Here is a 23,431-nt window from a genome sequence, read left to right on the forward strand (position 1 = left end):
CAGAATTAACTGGGTAAGCTATGAATAAGGTAGTTCAGAGTGGTTTGATGTGAAATGCTCTGTTCTAGAGAAACTTGCGCACTAACTGGATTGTTTAAAGTGGTGATAATAGGAACCAGACATTAATGCCTCTAAAATAACAAAGTTATTACATGAAGTGGTTATGAATACACTGCCTAAAGCCGGAGACATCGTTTTCCGATAGTTTTGCTCTGCTTTTGGCCTAAAGTGTATTTTAAAAATCCTTTCATGGCGGAATTGTACATGCAGGTTAGGGTGACCAGATGTCCCTGTTTTCTGGGGACAGTCCCTGCTTTGGTGGCCTGTTCCCAGCTGGAGCTGTCCCCAGTAACTGAATTAAAAACACACTGGAAATTCCTGAGAAGGACCTGGCAGCAGAGCAGACGGGCCGATGTCTCACATTCTGCTTGTTTTGGCCAACAGAGAGGGTTGGCTGCTGCTATGTATCAGTCACATCTATCACTTGCTCACCTAGTTTTAGAGAAGACGGCTGTGTAGAACTTGACCAGAAGCTAGCGAGTGTCCGGTGCATCACCACAAGACATGAAGTAACCAGGGATTAAAAGCAGGGCTGGGGTTATGGGATTTGAATCGTACTACCAGGTGATAGGTAGCCTTTAATTTGAATAGGCATACAATCCAGTTGAATGTGGGCTACCATACAGTAGACAAATCGTGCATCATTTTTTAAAACTGCGTCACTTTTTCAGCTATCCATATATAACAGTAGCCGTCTCTGTCTCTCCAGAACTGAGCTACCCCAGGGGTGTGTTTGGGTGTCTTTTTACTGCTAAAATATTTAATAGGAATATAAAATGGGGCTCATCCAAACACTGAACCTTTACAGAGTTACTTAGTACCCAACTACGGCCTTCAACATAGTTTATTACACTTCAACAGTATCCATGGTCAGAATCCATGAAACTGGAACTGTTCCCCCTTTTTATTTCATAGATAAAAACATGGGATATTTTTATTTTACAAGGTCTCAGTATGAACCTCCTCCAGCTGTACAGACAACATCAATGCCGTAGTCAAATTCATCCCATACTCGATTGAGCATGTCGGGTGTCGCTGCACTCACAGCTCTTTCAGTGCGATTTCGGAGATCATCCAGTGTTGTGGAACCAAAGACGAACGCTCTGAGCTGTTGGAGGTTCACTGCCGACCAAAATCACACTGCACAGTTATGACGGATTCACTCTTATTGAAGTGGAGAATGCAAAACACTTTCTGTCGCATCTCCTCGCAGACTGAAGGGAGCAGAAACTCTATGACCCCCTCTTTCAATTGGTATGTGATTGGTTCCTAGGCGCCTCATGGTTAAAAATATAGCACTTTGAAATCGGATGAATCTTTTTGAATCACCCTGTATTTAAAAACTCAGACACATGTAAAAGGGCTGTATTGGTGCTGCAGATATCTGACCCCTGGTTTCTGTCACCACCACTGTAAAGAAATTCTATTTCTTTTTCTATTAAACCACTCTAAACCACTTTGTTTACTTCTTGATAATTGAATTATGCAGATGTTGAAAAATCATTGAATTCTCTTAGCTGCACACATTTTTTTTCATTTTCATGGTGTTTTAATTGCGGAATTGTTTGGATTATGTTTGTGTGGAGAAGAACTGTAAGAATCAAACATTTTGAAGAAAAGCTTTTGTGATCCAGCCTCTGCTGAGGAGAACACTGGTTCATTGTTCATTCTTGGACATTGTTAGGGAAGTAGTTTGTGCTCCAGCTAATATGCAAAGAAGCAGGAATAGAAAAGTATTGCATTTGATCTCGTTCATTTTCTGTCATACTTCTATGATGGGAATATAATAATAATATCTTTCTTTGTAGAGCACTTTTTTAATACCCAGAGTGCTTTACAGACTGGTGCAAAGCTTAACAGTGATAGAAGAAACTGAGTATTAATTAAAAATCATATAAGACAGTGACACAGATCAAATGTTTTAAAAGGTCTGGGTAATATCTTTTAATGATGATGCTACTTAAATTTTCATGCGGACATGCTTTTGGAAAGCACTCATAGACGGACATTTTGTTAATAAAGTAAAACTCCCACTTTTCTTGGGCTTCCTAATTATTGACGCTCGGTTTAGCCTCTCAAGCCTTTTACCAGTGTTTATTATAAACATTTGTCTTGTGCTCATCTACTGCTCTCATCAAACCACAGGGCTTGAGGTCAACCTGAAATCAGAATTGACCATTTTACTGTTATTTTATGCCCCTGGTCAAATTATTCACAGTTCACCAAACCATGCCCCTGATAGCAAGAGGATAATAGGCCACTGTTGGCCCACTGATGGCAAAGCTGGCCGTCCACTGGTGTTTTGCTCAGCGTTTTCCGGGCGGCCCACCAGTGGTTAAGCAGAGTATTAGACAAAATTCCACTTTTCATCACTAATTTTCCACCCAGAGTCCAATTTACCTATTTTCCCTCCCTCCTGTCTATAGTTGTACTTTGTAAATGAGTTTAATAAAGAATTTTAATCTAGCTCAATATCGGCAACAACATTTTCAATAAAATTAATTTATGTAAGACTTGGTCATTATTTTTTTTCTGAGTTTGTAGTATTTGTCTTGACTAAAACAAAAAGCTGTGTGCACTTAAAATCTATTTGAGATTAAAAACTACTTGAAGCTTGTATGCAGGACAGTAATCTAGGTGGTCCGAGGGTGGACCAGCAGTGGCAAACAGCGGGGTGCAAGCCAGCAGACCGATATATGTTTGCTATCTGGGGCAGTTTAAAAGACTGATTTCTTTTCCTGTCATCTTTATTTGAAGCACAACGACTTTTACCCATATATAAAACATCTTCTGATTTTTGATTACATCACCACATGCCAGCAGGCAGTATTTAATTATAATATGTTTCACTTCCCCCTCCTCCCACACCCTCTAATCACTGAGACAAAATGCTTAGCTAGCTCAGAGGCCCTCCCTGATCCTGTGTTTCACTTGGAAACAGTACAGAAGCAAAATGTATGGAATGTATATTTCACTCGATGCACCACAGCTACAAGCCTTATATATTTGAAAGTTTTTTACTTTCAGTTAAGAGTTGACGCTCAATAAAAATTAATTTCCTGATATATCTGGAGTCACCATCCACAAACAGTTCATTTTCATTGCAATAGTTGTACTGACCAGTATGAAATCAGAAGGGTTTGGAGGATTAATTCAGGCAAAATACATGAAGTTGTACTCAGTCTGAATAATATTAGTGGAGTTAAAATGTTTAACGTTTGACTTAAAAGGACACTCCAGCCAGAATGAAAATTAACCACAGCTACATGTTATGAACATGCTTACTCTCATTCACAGTAGTCTCTAAAGTCAGATTGTCCAGTTTAGAGGCTGGAAAAACCCCCTTATGTATCTTGAAGGTGGGAGTAGCTTTTTAAAAGAACTACAACTGCTTTGGTCTGGATTTTTGGGACGAGCCAAATCTCATCTCATCGGATGAAAAGCAGAGCAAGCTAAAAGCTAAAGTTTGTTTGTTCAGCTTCTTCGGCTGAAAGGGTAAAAACTCGTGTCTGGTGTCTGTTTTGTGTCGAATAAACGTCTGTTTTCTTTATTTTTCTAGATAACTGAGGTAAAAGTTACACTAATGTTAGTTTGGTTGTGTTATTTAGCCTACAGATGAGTGGCTAGGTTAGCAGGCAGGACTGGATGAGCACCACAGTGATTCCCAGTGGTTGTAAAATATTTGTCCAATACATGCTCCATTTGAAAACGATCAACAAAAACAAATTCTGCCAAGTCAAAGTTACTTAAGTACATTAATCAGAGAATATGAACTCTGCGCTGCTGTATGTCTGCCCACCCTTTGACTCCCCTGAGGAATATTTTATCAGAACATGACAGCAGCAGCCCCCTCTGTGGCCTGCCCTTGTTGAACAAATGAAATATATTCAATGGCTCTGTTTGATATATAGCACACGATTTTATTAGCATATTTAGCTTTGTGACGTACAGCTTGGGAGGAAAAAAAAAAGTCACAATGTCATGTTTGAAGAAATTTTACCTCAGCAGTGACATCCCACTGAAGAAAGCTTCACTTCAAATCATTGGTTTTCATTAATCAAAGTGATATGTTAGGAGCCACCCATGCTGTTTCGCATTAAACAAACAGAAATTGATTTTTTTTTTCTAAGTTTTTTTTTTTTTTTTTATCTTTCAGTTTCTTCACATATATATTTGTCAACACTTTTCTAAAGAATTAAAATATTTAGCCACATGTACTGGGAAAAAAAGTATCCACCGTTATATAGAACACAATAAATATAAAAAAGAAAAATTATTTAATATAATTTAAGTGGTATTAAAGAGGGAAATGGGCTGCCAGTAAGACTAACAATTACATACATAGTCATTTACCTGAGGTTTTTTCGTCTGTTTTCGTAATTTAATACTTGACGTCAGCCCAGAGAAGGGCACGTAAATGGCTTTTAATCACAGGAGGAATGGACTGCCGTGTCCCGGCCAGTAGTCAGAACAGAGGATCGTTTTACAGTGAGCATTCGTTTTTCGACTTTTTGCCGTCAGCAGTTTGAAAGAGGGATTAGAGGTTTGTCTCGATTCAAGGACAGGACTCGCCTAAGCATTGCTGAAATCAACATGACACAGGCCCATTTCCCTTCAATAAACAAGGAGTCAGATTAAATTAAGCAATGCACGGGAATGGGAGAGGAAGAACTGCTTCCAGTCGAACAAAACAATGAGAAAACAAGAAAGAAAAAAGAGAATTTCAAAAATCTGTACATGTAAACATCACACTTCCACTGAGTCCAAAATGAAGAGGAGATAGAGAGCGTTTCCCATTGGTATATAAGGTACATATTCAAAGCAGAGCTGACTTCAGTATCTCCTGATACAGTAAAGCAGGAGAACAGAGGAAACAGAATTTCAAGGGAACTAAAGCACCACTAAATGGAAATAGACAGACTATGGAGAGAAACCAGGATGATTCGACTGTAGCTGTACACCACTGCGGTAGAAAAATAAAAAGTCATTTTTCTTTTCTCCTTACATTTTTGCTGAGCTATACATCTGGCCAAAAACAGACCTTTTTTTTTTAAGTTTACGTGTGTGTAGTTTTAAGTTTAGCAGCTACCGTAACCAGAGTCACACCTGAATGCACAGTCTGAACCAAAGGACTATCTGTCGGTGTGTGTGTACACTGCACATGTTGTCACTGACTGGTAGACAGCCTCTATGGTAAAATATCCACCCATCAACTAAACAAAGCCCTGAAGGCCACCTAACCCTGATGTATTATCCACAGATTAAGGGCTTAAGCGTGTTCGCTCACGATGGACATCTATCACCCAAATAAATGTTAGGAGTGCTAATCAGGTCAGCTTAAATCTTTGAAGGCAAAGTACAGTCGCAACAGAAAAACTGAAACCAAGCAATTTCTTTTTTTCTCTGAATGACGCATTTAAGGAAGTAACGGATATGAGAGATAAGAGATTAAATCGACGCTGTAATACTATTTACAAGAAAACCAGAGAGAACTGAAACATTCAGTGATTGTATTTTAAAAAATGGCGGTCAAACTTATTTTAATTTAACGCTGATGTAAATGCACTTTGCCTTTGTAGGGTTATTAAGGGCCCCATAAAAGGAACTGCAGAAACGGTGTTTTGACTGCCACAAGCCTAGTTTAGAGTTAAACACAGAGCCTGGAAAGTGTACAGATTACACATATGATGAGGGGCTTTTGCAGTAGTAGTGGTGTTTTAGGGGTCCAAGCAATCAGTGCTGGAATCTTAATGTCTTTGTTCAAAAGCCTCTAGTTTCATTCCTGATCAGAGCTTTAAGCCATAGGGGCAGCTTCCCAAACCCAGATTAAGCCCAATCCTAGAAGGATTAAAAAGGATTTCCAATGGTGATCCACCACCAGCATGGCAAAAATGGTTCTTCAAGGGTTCTTTAGTAAAGGCAGTGGTTCTATAGTGAACCATGAACACTCAAAGAACCATCTGAATGCATAAATGGTTCTTTGCATGGTCAAATGGTTCGTCTCTATGATGGAAAATCTGGTTTTTATATGGTTCTTTAAATATGGATCTTTTAAAAATGATTCTACACATACAGAATTTTTGCTAAGAGTAAATGTTCAGGAAACTGCCCCGTAGAAAAGCACTTAAGTAGGCTGTCTTCAGTATGTCTCTAGTGCCTGGTGACTTGGGTCTGGTCAACTGCTTCACATATTGACATCCTTCGTTGGAATGTATAGGCATACAGGATAACTTCACTTGGGATGTTGGTGTTGTACAAAATAGTTCTGAAAAGACCACTTACTTGTAATACAAAAAGGAATTTAAAAATAACTGTAATTGTGAGAATTATAATAAAAAATAGAAATCAGATAAAAAGGAGTCGACAGTGGGCCGCTAGGAGTCCTCCGCAGGTAGTGAGAAGGGTTGGACGTCCGGGACGCCAGAGAGATGCTCTGATTATGGCTAAAATACCCCACACTCTTCCATACGCACTGTAAACAATAGCTGCACACGGAGAGAACACAGAGAAGGGAAAACCAAACAGCGAACTAATTACACCTTCCAAGATTGTCGTTTGCCTTGTCTTACAGTTCGTATGCGTAAAAAGTAGCTGTCCGTGATCTGGAGAGAGTGGCCTCCAGAGAAGCGCATGAGTGGTTCAGGAGCTTTTAGCAAGAGCCTCTTTTCCTCAATGATCTCACAACCTCTCCACAAAAGACGTGAGCAGTCCCTTGTCTATGGTACAAATGCATAACTGTCACAATCTCAATTTTTCAAGAAACCGTTAGCAGAGCTCAGTGGCATGTGAGGTTGGTAGGAGTATGTGAGGTTAGTAGAAATTCAGCAGCGTTCGACACGAGTCGTTTTAATAAGCAGTGGGACCCATCCCTCCATCGCTCTGACCCGGAGCAGGGAGAGAAAGACGAGATGAGAGAGGCCTACATCTATCAGATGCTTCACCATTAAAAATAAAGGTGCCAGAAAGGGTTCTTTGGAGCGACGCTGTTGAAGAACCACCTTTGTTACCCTAAAGAACCCTTGAATGGACAGTTCAAGATTTTTTTTTTTTTTTGTGAGGATGTTTAAAGAACCTTCATAAAGTCCTAGAACCCTATGACCAAGCTAAGGACCATCTAGGAATCTTTTTTTTTTTTTTTAAGTGTGGAGTACTGACAGAATAAAGGCTGAGGAGGAAGTGACAGAGAGAGAAGGAGAAGGAGGGGGAGAGAGAGAGAGAGAGAGAGAGAGAGAGAGAGAGAGAGAGAGAGAGAGAGAGAGAGAGAGAGAGAGAGAAAGAAAGAACAGATATGACAGAGAGTCAAAGGGATGGGTCCATCAAAAAAGAGAGCAATAATAAAAAGAAACCCAGCATAAGCACAGTGAGGAGAGGACTGGTCATTTTGCATATTTCTTCATCCTTGCCACTACGCCAACCACATTTCTATTCGATAATCAGACATTAATTTTATAGAGAGAGATCAAATGTGACAGTCTACCAAGACTCATATAGAGCATAACATTTCTTATCTTGTTCTGGATTTATAGTGGGAGCTATATAAATATAGCAGTTCCAGATATACTGTGAGATCAGCACTTCATTTGGAGTGCTACACAGTGGACAATGCTGGAAACACAATGTATAACTGAACTTTATACAGTACGTACACCGACAAGGACATTTCAGTGGCTAGATATACACAGTGCACTTTAACACCAAGTTTGATCTCAGTACAGAGATGCACATTTCAGCTGTATAGATGCTGTATATAGTTCAGTGAACATGTGTTTTGAATTATACTTGCTTTACTATGCATATCTATGCTTTACTATGCATATCTGCTACCAGGGAGATGGGTGGCTGTTGTTTCTCTTTTCATATGCGTACAATTTATACTCACTGGACCCATAATTAAGCCAATAAACCATAATGAAATATAGCAGTTAACCAATTAATAGTTACTGTTAGTCTTAACATTAACATCAGTTTTACCTATGTATTTTTACCTATGATGTATTTTATCAGCAAATACATGTTTGGGGCCAAATTCTGCTTCTTTAGTTTAGTGCTGGAGCTACAAGTCTAATGCTTCTAATAAAGACTAGGAGTCAATAGTCACCCAAATCTTTTCAGTAAATGTAACCCCAAAACTTCTCTCAACCCACCCAAACTGCATCGAGGATCTTCATTAAGATTGTGCAGGCTTGTTGATGTGCTTCAGGAGACAGTATGACCTTACATTACTGTAAACTAGAACTGTAAACTGAACGCCGTGGGCAGTAATTTTAGGATGTCGTACCAAATTCTGCATCTCCTGCAGAATCCCACTCTGCTTCATGAGCATGCACATCATTTCTGTTTTTCTGTTTTTAAATGTCTATGTTCAGTTAAAAAATTAAGATTAACAGTTAAATGTATATATGTGTCAGAACAAAACCTTGTATCTCCAAAATGGTAACTTGCTGGAAAAGGAAACAACGTACTTTACTTTTAATGCAAGTCTATGGAACCAGACACTTTTCCAAGTAATTTTGGGCCGTTTCTTTTGGTCTATTCATCATGAAATTTATACAAAATGTAAAGGGCAACAGACAATTTCAAATTATGCCAAAAACTGAAAAAGGACACAAATATAGAGATACAAGGTTTTGTTCCGACAGCAGCGATATAGATATTTATATATATATATATATATATATAAAAGATATATAAAATAAACTGTAAATGTAATCTGCTGGGTCCATGTGTCTGTGTGATGCCGGAGCAAAGCGGAGAATTCAGCACAACACCCTTGCTATCTAAAACATAGTATTTGTTCATTTTTACAGTTCGCAGTAAGTCACGCTGTTTCCTAACCCACACTGACAAGTCTGCTCGTCTGGACGATGCATTTACAAATTTGGGTGACTGCTGAGTTGTAGTGTTTGTTATCAAAGTTAGCCTCATATCTCCAGTTGTAAAATAAAGAAGCAAAAGTGGAAAATAAGCCTAGAGTACAAGGGGGTAACAGACACAGAGCACACCTACTGTCACAGAAAGGTACCTTTCCCTCAGTAACAGCGTGGTCCATCAGTGGAATGCAATGATTATGGAGCCTTCACATTTGGGTCTAGGTAGTCTCTCCACATCTCTCTCTCTCTGTCTCTTTCCTTTAGGATGAGGAACGCTTTTGATTATCTTTTGCATTGCGATACTCTTCCTCTTGTTCCTCACTAACAGTGCAACCTCAAGCTTTTTAAATGCAGGAGCTCCATAGTAGCAGACCAGCACTGCCTCAGTGTGCAAAGAGGAGCAAAATTACAGTGACACTCCAGTCAAGCCTGCCTCACTAACTCAAAACAGCTTCTCTCTTTCTAAAGATTCAGTTCCCCAGAGACTGCACAGGTGAGACAGGAGAGCCCCTTCAGGGCGTGTGTGTGCGTGTGAGCAGGCGAAAGCTCATCCCTATTGATCTCTGGAGCTAAGCACACACTGAAGCACTTGAACTCTAAATTAAAAAAAAAAAATGCAACCACAAAGCAAACAGCCCTCAGAGATAAACAAATGTTACCGGCAAATATGCAAAATGGTTTAAAACTAAGATGGCAGTATTCGTTTCTTTTAAGGATTCATATTGATACAGTTTTCCGTTTTCTTGTCCATTTCAGGTTCCTTTTTTGCGTTTTCGTTGTTTTTTTTTTTTCCATCTTTGAGGTGCTCTGGTTGTGTAGGAGGCTTGAGGTTTCAGGTCTGTGGCGTAAAGTCCAAGTCCTTTAGCAGCAGAGTGAATTAATGGCCTTCAAGAAAAGTCAACAGATAAAAAGACTAAACAGATCTTCCCTCCATCCCTCTCTACCTCCTTCCCTCCTCTGCTCCAAAGCTGAGCACGGAAGAGGGACGAATCAAAGAGGAGAGGCGGCAGGAAGTTTTAAAAAAAAATTAAAGACAAAAAAAAGGGTGACCCGTAGGAAAGGAAGTGGAGTGGAGAGTTGGCATCCAGAGATGAAACGCCTTGAGAGATGAGCTACGGCAAGCGTAGAGGCCCGGAAAAAGACCTAATAACTGAAAGTGGAGATATTTACCTCATTGAAACACTTCATTCAGTTCTAATTCTTCGATTCCAGTGTAATTCCAGTGTAGTTCTGTAATCAATACTTTCAGATTTGAATATGTACATCACGTTATAGAAGCAAACAAGGAAGAAAAATAATAATAAATCAATTAAATAACTACAGAAACGAACAAATCTCACTCCCTGTATGTACTGCCTCTTGCAGGTCTTGGCGAGGCACTAGACACATAAGGTAGAGGAGAAGAGGGAGCCGTTTTTCTCTCCCCCCGGGACAGAAAGAGTGAGGGGCTGGGACACACAGGGATGGGGGTTTCGGACAGGCTGAGGTATTTCCAGGTGAGCTCCACCTGTATATTCTTATGCATAAGTTACACAATTTTCTCCCCGCAGCAAAAAAGAGTCGTTAGGGGAGGAGAGGTCAGAGCGAGTGGAAAAAAAGTGCTTCAGAACACAGAGCGCGATTATTTACAGCGAAAGCAAAGGTCTCTCTCTCGTTTTTTTCTTTTTTTTTTTTTCTTTTCCTTACATTTTCTCTTTAATCGTTCTCTTTTTTCCCAGGCGTCTTCTTTAGCCTCGATTCAAGAAAAGTGTCTTCATTTAGTTAGTGCTAAACCGGAGTATTGGCACAGCATAATGCCTTCTTTTAAGTAGGTTAAGAACAAAAGAAAACAGAAATCAATGGCTTTCAAAAGCAGAGGGGGATTTAAAAGGAAAAATAATGTGATTTAAGAGTGTTTCAGTAAGTGAGCCTAGGGGCATTGAGGGGTAGAGGGGTGTATGATTCACAGGATCAGCACATACATACAGCAAAAACTGCTGTACAGCGCTCTTTTCTTCTCTGATGCAGCACCCCACCAGTAACACCCCCATTCACCCTCCTATATTCATCTTCTTTCTTTTCCTTCCTTTCTCTATCTTTGTGGTCAAAAGCTCCATCCAGTCAATCTGAATGTGTTAGCATGATGATGCAATGATCGGCGTCTCTCTCCTGATATCTTCAGATCTGTAGGCTTTTAGGGATGAGGAAGATGGTTGGCAATGACAGGGAGAGGCTGGCTAGTCCAAGAGGTGATGGAAGGAGAGAGAGAAAAAGAGAGATAAAGGGGGAGGGTGAGAAATGGTGGGATGAGAGGAAAGGGAGAATGTGCGGTTCAGTTCTGTTGCAGTATGAGGTTCTCCAGCTCGTCTGCTGAGCGCAGTAAGAAGGCTGCTGATTCACGGTAGCCGGCGATCAGCTGGCGCACCGCTGCCACTTCCGTATGGCTGAGCTGGGCAGAAGTCCCGCCTCCTGCACTCCGCCCAAGACTACTGCTGCTTGACGTAGATGAGTTTGAAGCCAGAGACTTCATACTGAGATCAGTAGGCCCTACGGAAAGAGAGAGTCCAAATAATTCTGTAATTGCTGTGGAATTAGTTGATTGAGTTTAACAGCTATTTACATACAGATCATGTACAACTATTGTACTGTTTTCTAGATACTTGGGATTTACTTTTTTCAAAATCTGTTGCTTACATTACCAAAGATCAGTGTGAACTACATATGGCAGACATCTCATTTTAAACCACCCACATCTACTACAAATAGAGGCCTTCAAAATACTTTGCCCATTTGTGTTCTACTGGCTTCAGTAAGGCACATAGTGCTTGGACCCTGACGATTGCCACTTCCATTTTGACCAAATCCTGCTGCACAGAGCAGCTTTCTCTGCTGGCCTTGAGGTGGGTTTGTTTATTTTGTCTATTTAAAAGTTAGCTTTCTCCATAACGTGGATAAAACAGAAACTCAACCAATCAGTTGACTTTAGGCTCCCGTGTGGAGTCAAAATTCTTATTATTCAGTAAAACTAGCTCATATTACCAACTACGAATGTCATGAAAATGAAATGACTCGCAATAGGAGTAAAACAGGTGTGTCTGGAAATCACACAGGTTTACTAAACAGATGAACCCAAAGCTGAGACTTTTTAAAGCTGTAGCTTTGAAGACCAGTAGAAAACACAGTCCAGTTCCCACTATACAGTACACAATATGTGATTTCGAGTACGAACACTAGATCTGTCAGTTGGCTGAATAATGATCCTGAACTGTTGTATGTGGTTCATAGTACTATACAAAATACAGGGGTTCACAAGGATGTAGGCAAAAAATACATCCATAATGCAAACATGAATTATATGAATTCATAAATCTATTATTACAAGAGACTACAATAAGCTAGCCATAATGTTATCAATGATGATACACAACATAAAGAAAAGAGTTTATTGACTTCATCACTTAAAAAAAAAAAACAAGCTATTCCTGAAATGGGTTAATTAGATTTGATTGACTTGTAGCACTTCCCAGATGGAAGCAGCCAAAAAAGACAGCAAAGCTGGATGAGAGGAATCTGAAATTATCCTCTCTGCATGCTTCAGGGTGCGGTGAATATAAATAGAATCGACTGAAGGAAGAGATGTTCCAATTATCCAAAGAGCTTTCAAGATCTACAGCAATGTTTCTCAACCTAGTCCTCAGGGGCTGACCAGACAGTGCACATTTGGCTTTATCTCTGCTCCTAACACACCAGAACCAAGCCATTAAGAACACTGAATACCGGTTACAGGTGTACTGGGAGCTGGGATACAGCAAAATTGTAGATCGTCTGCTGGGCATGAGGACTGGACTGAGTAAAGCTGAATTACTGGACAAGATGGAATCTGTGGTTCTGCTAAAAACACTTGATTGAACACTCTTGTAACCCTTCTTGTATCAGAGGATGCATGATTGATAACTTGACATACACCAGACAAGAGAAATTTTCTCACCATTGCTCTGGGCTGTAGGGGTCGTCAGAGAGATAGGGTGCTGCATGCTGCCTCCCAGGCCACCATACGCACGGTAAGTGTACCCAAGGCCTCCGTTGATGTACAGCTGGTCCTGGGAGTAGGCTGAGGCTGCCAGAGAATATGCAGAGTGGGTCAAGGGCACCGGCTCACGAGAGATAGCCTTATCCAGAGCTATCTGATCTTCCTGAGACACAGAGAGAGAAAAACACTGTTCAGACACGTTCATCAGACTTTTACCTTTGAAATCCATTTGAAGCTCATTTAACCTCATGAACCAATTTTAAATATTCAACCATTCATTCTCCGGTGCATTAGAGCAGGGACAACGTATAATGGCCAAAGTATGGGTTCTCCAGGAACAGGATTGGGAATCAGTGATCTCAGAATACCCCACCCCGACCCTTTACTCCCAACACACACACAGATACTGACGTGTGTTTGGTAGACGTCCATCCGCATCCTCTTGGCAGCATTTCGTGTTTCGCTCTCACAGGCAGCAGCCAGAATGTTCTCTGCCATGGCTGAGGTCAAGTGTGGCGGCGTGGGCCGAGTCTAATAGCACACACACAGATTTACCAATAACATATAACAAGCTCAGAACGCTGCCCAGCAACTTCAAATCAATTCACACAATTCTGTCAACAGAGTGTTAAATGAGAGGAAAAGGTGTGCGGTTTAATTGGCCACAAGGGGTCAGTATATGGTAGATGAAAGTAGTCAGCTTTAATAATTTCATAAGAAAAATTACTGTCTCCAAAACAGTAACTTTATACAGTCATATGGAAAAGCTGCACATCCCTGATCAAATTACACGTCTTGCTGATTTTCTAAGTGAAAAAAAGTTAACACATCCTTAATAGAGAACATATTCTTTGCATTTTATTTGCTGAATTTAGTATACTGGAGAAAATTAAACATAAAAAAAACATTAAATGTGGCCTATGCAAGACTTATGGCATGTTTTATACTGTATTTTTATAAAATATATTAACATCTAATAAATAGAAATGTGCTGAACAATTTGCAGAAAAGTGTCATATTTAAGTATGGTAACTTATTTTCACTGGAAAAAAATCAGCAAATTTTGTAATTTGACCAGGAGCGTTCAATCTTTGTTATATGAGTGTCCGACAAGGAAAAATGTTCTTATCATAACCAGGGGTGCTGCAGTTTTAAAAATTAAATTCAATACTTTTAAGCACTTTTAAAACTACAAAATAATATATTTTTCTATTAATAATCATCATTATAATAATACCATTCCATCCTACATGGAAAGAAAATGTGAAGCATACATTACAAAATGTACTTTAGTGTTTGGAATAAAACAATGTATTTGAAACTAAAACACAAGTAACAAAACAATACACAGCTATGTATTTTTTTTTCAAATGGGACTGTACAACAATGTTCACAAATGTATTAACGTCTTGTATTCAAAAAGATCGGCTGAAAATCAAAAATGGACAGATGCTTCAAGATAATATACGTGACATATGTCTTTTAGTGTGTTTAACTGACTTCTATTTATAAACAACAAAAAGCCATTTTCGGGCATTTTATTTACCGGTGCATCCATTAGGAAGTGTGCACACAATGTAACGGGGCAGCTAGGGTTCCTCTCACGACTGAGAGCATATTAAAATGACTGAGCACTCTGTGAATGTATGTGTCACCGTACCTCCATGCCGTTTTTCTTCATGCGGCGGCAGGATTTGAGGTAGGTGCGGATACGTTTGCGAGCGCGTTCCTGAAACTCTGGAAACTGACGGCTGCAGGACTCGATGATGGCCTGGATCTTCTCTTTGGGCTGCTTGGAGATGGGCACCATGCGGTCCAGGTTTTCATCCACAAACAGGCGCACAAACATCTAATGAATAGATGACATAAGACTTTTTAAGAACTTTTTAATAGCAATTGTAATAAATTTGAAAGACCATCATGCTCATTTCTGTGTCCCCCAACAACGTGTGGTTGAATTTGCAATTTCCCATGTAAGTATGCAAAAGTTTGGTCATCAAATGATGTTTTGTTGATGTTCTCCTCTACAGAGAACACACTTGTGCACAGTTTTATGTACAATTACTGTTTATTTGCTGACTTTAATATAATATGGAAAAAAATATAAAACATGGCCTGTGCAAACATTATGTAAAATTTTACATTAAAATTTTTCCCCATATGTTTAACACAGCAAATGAACAGAAAATGTGACCTAAAATTTAAATAGAAAAAATGCTGTATTTACATATGTTCTTTGTAGAGATGTATTAACAATTAACAAAAACTAATAATAATTAATTTGACCAAGATGTTCAAACATTTGCACACAACTGTAGTTGCACAAATCAGTCAAAGCTAAAGAGAAAAATCTAAGAAAGCTGGCAAAGCTGTAAAAGCTGGGAAGAGAAGGATTCCACTGTAGGTAATGCAGTCAGCTCAACATAGATGGAATCTCTGCATCCATACTGTGCGCACAGCAACTTCTTCATTATTATGATAATAAGAATAAAACTAGAAAAAAAGCCAAAATCTTACTTCAAAACCATCGTAAACAATGTCTCAGGTATCAGGCAACGTATTCATAACCATTTCATGTAATAGCTTTCTGTGATCAAGCTTTTAGAGGCATTAATCACTTCAGATGCTTCCTATCACCACCACTGTGAACAGGTTGGTAAGTTTCCCTAAAAACCACTTCACTTCAAACCACTCTGAATGCCTTTGCTTACATTTACAGAGTTTAATAATGCAGAAATCAGGCATTTTCCATTTAGAGTCATACACTTACATTTAAGACTATTAAGACCCACAAATATCCTGATAAATTAAAATGCAATGATAAAAAAGTCTATGGTTTACTCACATTAAAAGCCTTCAGCCTCTCTGGGTCCACTCCCTCCGTATCGTTAATCTTGTCACTGTCATCGTGGTCGTCATGGTCGTCGTCATCATCATCGGCAGCCTGAGAGCGACTGACTGTCAGGTCCTCAGCACACATCTCCATCTTTATGGAGTCATAGCTCCCTGAGCCATAGTGAGGAGACTACATACACACACAAAACCACACAACACCAAAGTGAGCTTCCCTTTGGTCTGTACACTTGTAGAGAAAAAAAGATGAAAGTGGTTTAAATGAAAGAATGCAGCTCTGTGGGCTGGATATGCTGCTGAAAACAACAAGCTCAAGGTCTACCTGGCATGTTCAATTCCATTTATGATTCAGTGCATGTGTGTAAAACTCAACAGCACATTCTTTCTTGTTATCCATGTCAGTTCTTTGTTGCATTCCTTCTCTTTCTGTCTCATCAACTGCATAAACAACTCTTCATCAAAGGTCTCCAAAGATGCTAAATAGTAATTTCCCACAAAAGGTCAAATACTTGATCCATCTTCCAAATGTGTGTGTGTGTGTGTGTGTGTGTGAGAGAGAGAGAGCACCTTGTTGCCGTAGTCCCTGATGTCTCTGTCGAGGTGTAGGTCTGACGCCAGTTGGGGTTTGGAGAATTTTCTGCGGAGTTCCTCTGAGTGTTCAGGGTTAAATGTGGCTAGCATGGCGGCAGCTGTGGGCAGAGCCTGGCCCATTCTCTCTCTCAGGTTCGCCGGCTGCTGGTCCTCTGAGGACGAGGAGGACGAAGTCATGCTGAAGTCCAGTGGCGCACCTGTCCCGTTCCCGTTAACCTGACTGTATGACCCCGTCACTGGTCCGGCCCCTGCTCTGTCACTCACAGCTACCACGCTCATAGAGGGTGGAGTCATGCTGTGGATTCCATTGCCACTCCCACTTTCTGAGGAAGAGTCATCTGCAAAGAAAGAACATATTTCAGAATTGTGGCAGAAAATATATGCACTTTCTTTTTGCGCTGCACATCCCCATGTAAATGAATCCGAATAATGAGAAGCCCCAAAAGCAACGAGATTCAAAGTCAGGAATTTAAGAATTACCCATCCACTCTTAAAGACACAATTCCTTCTGTCTACACTGAATGGGTTCAGACTGCTCATCCAATGGAAGTCAGCTTACGCACCATTAATTTCAGACTGGCATAATCTGCCTGCTAAGTTGGCAGCATATGAACGAGTTTCCTTCTCTCTGCTGGGCAGGCTGGAATGGTACTACTTGAAATAGGAAAGATTCCTTCACTATATCAATGTCTCTTAAAGATAAACTTATAGCTTAGCTCATCTTCATGTACATACACGCATATACACACCACATGCTTGCCTATTTGGCCTGACTACTACACAGCCCAATTTATTTATTTATTTATTTATTTTAAACACCTCTATTTTGATTTTCCTCTTAGTTAATGTTTTGATCTTCTGCTTTTGTCAATATGTACACGGTCTCATTTCTCCTGTTTTATGTATACGTACATTTTTACGTCTAAAATACAATAAAATAGACAATTGCATAAGAATTGAAGCTCTAAGAAACTTAAAAGCACATTCAAACAGGTGGGAGCAGCAAAGGAAAAATCAGAACGCAACACAGAAAGAAGCTGAACTGCAACCCTTTACAGAGGAAAATGCATCAAACAAGCACATTTTGAAAATAGTGTTAAAGCTTTGGAAGTGCATGTATCCCAGTGGGGTCCTCTTGCCTTCTGAAAGTACAGTAGCCAGGCAGAAACGCAGCAATGCTGCCTGCAGAGGGCACTGTGGAGAAGTGACTCACTGTAACGGTGTCATCTGTATGCAGCAGACCTATGAACATGTATGTGTAGGTACATGCACACGTGTGAGAGAAAGAACGAGTGCGCACATGTGTGTGAGCAGCGCAGTGCGGTACTGTACAGCTGTACAATATTAATCAGTTTAAGAGAGCACATTCAAACCTTAGCCTATAGGGCTTATCACCCCACCCCCACATCATAAACATAACCATGCCAGTGAAATTTATCACAATATACATCTCACTTGCACCACCGTCACACTGACTTAGGTTCATTATGTATGAAAGTAAAGAGAGACGGGAAGGCTGGGCAACGCTGGGGTCAGCTTGTCCGGAGAAAAGAGGGAGAGGAGGGAGGGAGGCGAGTGTCAGAGAGACAGAGTGCTGGGGGGTTGGGGATTGTGGCGATCATTGTTTGGAGAGGAGGAGCAGCCAGGCAGGAAGAGAGAGACGGAGGGATGGAGGGCGAGTGGGGAGATGCAGGGACGGGACAAACAGGACAGAGGGAGTGCGAAAAAAAGGCGAAGGGAGTGAGAAAGGAAAAAGAGGGAACAACGTCAAAGTAGGGGGCAGAGCGAAGGTCTGAGAGAGGGAGTGAAAGAGAAAGCTGGAGGAAGGAGGATGAGAGAGGGACGAGGAGGTGGAGATAAAGGATTAGATGTTGAAGAGATGAAAAGGGAGATGCGTAGGAGCACAAGACCGTGACAATACACTGCAATTCAAAAACATGACAACGCACAACACAGAGACTTATCCATGCTCTGCCTACAGATGTGTTCTTTTGATTGACTGCTGCGAGGCTGAATGTGTTACTCTTTTAAACTACACTTTTCATGTGTTTCAAAGGTCACATTGTTAGAATAGATCTGGTGTAGTTTTATAACTTGTACATTTTGTTTTTGCTGTAATATTAAAATTAAAATGTACGAAAATACAACAGGAAAAACGCTGTCAGCAACTCTTTCAGAGTAACGTAAGTCATACTGCAGTAGCTAGTGGAGTGCTTAGTTTGCTAGCGATATTAAAATAGCTACATATGTACACTTTGCATAGCCTATATGTTTATGTTTAATTAAGATCAACAATTAAGTGACCCTTATTAGTCCCACAATGGGGAAATTTCACCTCCGCTTTTTACTCATCCAAGCAGTGAAACATCACATACACACTAGAACACACACACACTAGGGGGCAGTGAGCACACTTGCCCGAAGCGTTGGGCAGCCCTATTCACGGCACCCGGGGAGTTGGGGGTTAGGTGCCTTGCTCAAGGGCACTTCAATCACGTACTGTCGGCTCAGGGGATCGAACCGACGACCTTTCAGTCACAAGGCTGGTTCCCTTACCTCCAGCCCACAACAGGGAAATTTCAGCACCGCATACAATACAGACTTTGAACACCACTGAGGTGGATTATAATATAGGTTCTCAGTGTAGTAAGGAATGCTGAAGTGCACCCAAATGAAACATAGAAACTAGAGTAAAACAGACAAGCTTGTCCAGAAGAAGAGTGTCAATTAGGAAATTAAAATTTCACAAATTGAAAAATTTCTCAGTTTAACTAGATAACTAGCCCCAAATCAAGCCAATAGGAAGCCCAAAACCAATCCAAATCAACAGCAAAAGAGCTAAAGGACATTCCCATTAGAAAATCATCAACTTTTGGCTTACATTATTTGGCTAACTGACAAATCCTGCTTTGTCAGTTTGACTATATTTTGGCTTTCAACTAAATGAATGAGGACACCCCACCGGACTGTAGAATATGGTTATCATTTTAATTCGTTAATATTAGAGGCTAGCCCAGCTGGTAATTACCACCAGGGAAAATGCAAGTAAGGCTCTGTAATGCTCACATGTGGTACTTTGTGACTAAATTTGGATCACATCATTATTATTATTCATGATAATTCTGATGACAATGTCTTGAATAAACCAACATTATCATTCAAGCTTAAACTACACCCAGTCTATCCTTACAGTGTAACTTCTCACATGCACACACAATAATCAATTGAAATTAAAATTGCTGGGTCAAACAACAGCAGCAGTAAAAGAATATAGAGCATGGATAGGTCAATAGCATCGTTTGAACACCAAAGGTCACTATAACCCCAAAGTAATCACAATAATTAAGTCATATATATTTTTTCCATTTAAATTTTGTTCTAAATGTTGTGACATAAAATGTAATTATGAACCCAGTAACTGATTTGAGAGATAATTGTATTTTCACACCTCTACAGATGAGAGAAAAACAGATTAGAAAGATAAAGCATGTTAGGACAAGAAAGGCCGAAGTATTAGAGGAAGGAAGAGGGAAAGAAGTAGGGAGCACAGAGCAGGGATTGGGTGGTGAAAGAGGAGAGAGGCACCGGAAAGAGCAGAATAGAGGCCAGTGAGGGGAAAGAGAGATAGAGATGTATAGAGGGAATGTGTAGGGGTAAACATGGCAGAGGCAGGCGCCTATTTATTAGAGTATAAAGAGCATTCATGCGTTGAGTGGAAGGCCATCCGAACGCCTGCCAGCACTGCCCCAAACCTCTCCAGTTTCACCACACCATATAATATCAGACACGTGTGTGTGAGTGTGTGTGTGTGTGTGTGTGTGTGTGTGTGTGTATGTGTGTATATATATATACATACATACATACCTATCTATCTATCTATCTATCTGTCTGTCTGTCTATCTATATCTATATCTATATATATATATATATATATATATATATATATATATATATATATATATACACACACACACACACACACAGACAATTGATTTGGTACACACCTAATTATTGAGTTTAAGTGTTTCAGCCACACCCATTGCTAGCAGGTGAATAAAGTTGATCACATAGCTTTGCAGTCTCAATAGACAAACACTGGCAGTAAAATAGATCATACTGAAAAACTCAGTAACTTTAAACATGGCGCTGTCATAGGATGCCACCTCTGCCACAAGTCATTTTGTGAAATTTCTGCTAGATCTGCCTCAGTCAACTGTAAGTGCTATTATTATGAAATGGAAACGACTAAAACATTTACACATATGCACAAAGAGTTCTGTTCTAAAATGTATTCCAACGCCATCCTCATGAGTTTTCTGTTTTCTTCATAATATACGAGTGGGCATATAAGAAATATCAAAGCCATATTACAATTAATACCACCTTTATTAGAGCAATGTAGTGCATTATAAATCAACTGCTATTCTCTATTTTTGTCAGAACAAACCTTTTCATTTCTGTTGTGTTCTTGTCTTTTACACTGTCAAAATTTCATAAAATGGACCAACAGAAATGGTTCACAATTACTCAAAAGCAATAACTGTTTTTTCCTTCTGTAAAGTTACTTTTTTGGTCTTAATCCAACATCGCTGATATAGAAGTATCTAAATGTAATAAAAACTTTCTAAACTTAACCCTAAAACTGACCCCTAACCTCAGTAACCCAAAAGAAATGTTTTTGCCATGTCAGCTTTAAAACAAGTAGGCTTTGATTGATTGATTGATTGATTGAGTGATAAATAAATAAATAAATAAATAAATAAATAAATAAATAAATTTAAAAGACAGAATGTGCTTTTTACAGACAGGACATTCTGTCCTTAAAATGTACAGAAATAAACATATACAAACACAGACACAGTGTACAGTCAGCCTCTCAAGCGTCTCTGACTCACTGATGTGTCTTCAGAGTGTGTAAAAGTGTGTTTTAATGACAGCTGCGACAGCTCACTTTTAATGCATCTAGAGCGTGTGTCTCTACATCTCCACTGCTGGGACTGTTTTGTGTGTGTGTATGTGTCTGTCACTGGAGCTGTGAAGAGCTGAACGCACTATTTACCTCATTTTCTCTCTCTCTGTCTAGAAAAAGAGAGTCTACAGATCTTTGAAGTGCAGATGTGGTGGTGGAAGCGCTGCTGGTTTTCTCTCAGTGATGTATTCTGACTGGTTTAGCGAATGCTGACAGATCATTTGGTGTTTCAGAGTACGTGTGCATGCATGTGTGTGTAAACTGTGTCAACAAACATAAATCACTGCGCAGAAGAATGACAAACAAGATGAATTAAGTGGCTGATCGTGAGTTGATTTACAAACGATGCCACACAATCATATCCAAGTTATTTACACGCACATTGTTGTGGATTTTCTAATGCATTTCTATACTTTCTATAAATTTCAGCAAAAAGCTAATTTTAATTGCTTATTGGCCCTATTTGCCAAGTTTGGTATTGGCCAAGTTTCTTGGCTTTACAGGAAGTCCTGTATTTGGATATTGTCCATATACGTTTTTAAAGGATAAGTGTAACTTAAGCATTAAACACAGCTTGGCCTGTATAGACTCCACCTACTCTGCCCCAGCACCACACCAGTGTGATGTAAAATTTAAATATTTAAATAAGGGCAAGTGTAAACATGCAGCGTCTTGATTAAATGATGGCCCGTCACCACAACTGAATCACAGTGATTGCATGTTAATTCAATTATACAGTAGATGTTATAATTCAAGGACAGAGGAGTCTTTTTCAAATATACATACGTCCTATGATGGCTGAGGTGGAACAAAACCTTGCCGGCTGCTGGGCCTTTACCTTTACACCAACGCAAAATTCTAAAACTGCAAATCCGTATTCATGTCAAGAGGAACAAAACGTAGAATAAACTGGCATTTAAAACCTACATTTCAATGGCACTAGTTAGAGATTTTCAATGAAAGCAATTAGTGGTTGATATTTTGTTATTTTATAGGTCAGTTTCTCAGCGTAATGAACGTAGTTGATGCTATAGAAAGCTGACATGTTAAATCTGCATGTGCACCGTGTGCATACAACTAATAAATTACTTTGTTAGCCGTCTGTCTAAATAAATAATAAATCTACTAAACAAATTCAGTCGCACAAAAGAAAATTTTGCTGCAGGCAGAGTCCTTTATGAATATGCTTTTTTAATTTAAAAAAGTCATTTGAAAGCAAAGGGAAATATTTTAGCCACTATGAATTAAATCTGTACATGGGCTGATGCTAGAGCTAACAGTTTAACATCAGTCAAGAGACAGTTGTCATCTTTTTAATTTAAACATTTTCTGGTCAGTGGATGTTGTGGAAACACTGTCTGGTGGAGGTTACACTAAGAACCCAGAAATGTCTTTCCTAGCTTCAGCTATAATAGGTAACCCAGCCGCACTACTGCAGACTTCTCAGATGTGTCTGTGGCATGTTAAGGCACCCGTTTTTCAATAAAGTAATACAAAGAAGTAAAACGCTACACTGAGGGGAAAAGGGTCTGTCCATCTTTTGTGGCACTGAGTTCGCTGAGTGAAACGTAGTTGGTTGGTAACATAACTATTATAACGTGGATTTAACGTTGGTATACATTGGTATTTCACTGTCGTCGGAAGAAAACCTTGTTTCTCTAAAATGATAATTTTACAGGAGAAGGAAAAAAGTTCTTTATTTTTAATGTAAGTCAATGGAACCAGATGTCTTTCCAAGTCATTTTGGGCCATTTCTTTTGGTTCATTCGTCATGAAATTAACATATAATGTGAAGGGCAACAGATCTTTTCAAATTATGTCAAAAACTATATATATATATATATATATATATATATATATATATATATATATATATATATATATATATATATATATATACACACATATATGAGAGAGAGAGAGAGAGAGAGAGTTGTGTATAGATTTCCTGATGAATGGACCAAAAGATATGAACCAAAATGGCTTGGAAAAAAGTCTGGTTCCATTGACTTGCGTTAAAAGTATTTTTTTCCTTCTCCTGTAAAGTTACCATTTTGGAGACACAAGGTTTTGTTCCGA

At 39.4% G+C, this 23,431-nt stretch overlaps 1 protein-coding gene across 2 annotated transcripts in view; it reads right to left on the reverse strand.

The window, feature by feature from the left end:
• Positions 1-10,777: 10,777 nt before the first annotated feature.
• nol4lb (nucleolar protein 4-like b) overlaps positions 10,778-23,431 on the reverse strand; it is a 126,353-nt gene continuing 113,699 nt past the window's right edge. For both annotated transcript variants that reach the window (XM_036591733.1, XM_036591731.1), the window contains 6 exons: positions 16,360-16,721; positions 15,785-15,964; positions 14,600-14,788; positions 13,351-13,470; positions 12,898-13,102; positions 10,778-11,456 (listed from right to left, as the gene is read on the reverse strand). In XM_036591733.1, the coding sequence (XP_036447626.1) occupies positions 11,242-11,456; positions 12,898-13,102; positions 13,351-13,470; positions 14,600-14,788; positions 15,785-15,964; positions 16,360-16,721 (1,271 nt within the window). In that variant the 3' untranslated portion in view covers positions 10,778-11,241. The remainder of the gene's footprint in view (positions 11,457-12,897; positions 13,103-13,350; positions 13,471-14,599; positions 14,789-15,784; positions 15,965-16,359; positions 16,722-23,431) is intronic.

Source organism: Colossoma macropomum, unplaced genomic scaffold (genome assembly GCF_904425465.1).
Source record: "Colossoma macropomum unplaced genomic scaffold, Colossoma_macropomum, whole genome shotgun sequence".
Taxonomy (NCBI): domain Eukaryota; kingdom Metazoa; phylum Chordata; class Actinopteri; order Characiformes; family Serrasalmidae; genus Colossoma; species Colossoma macropomum.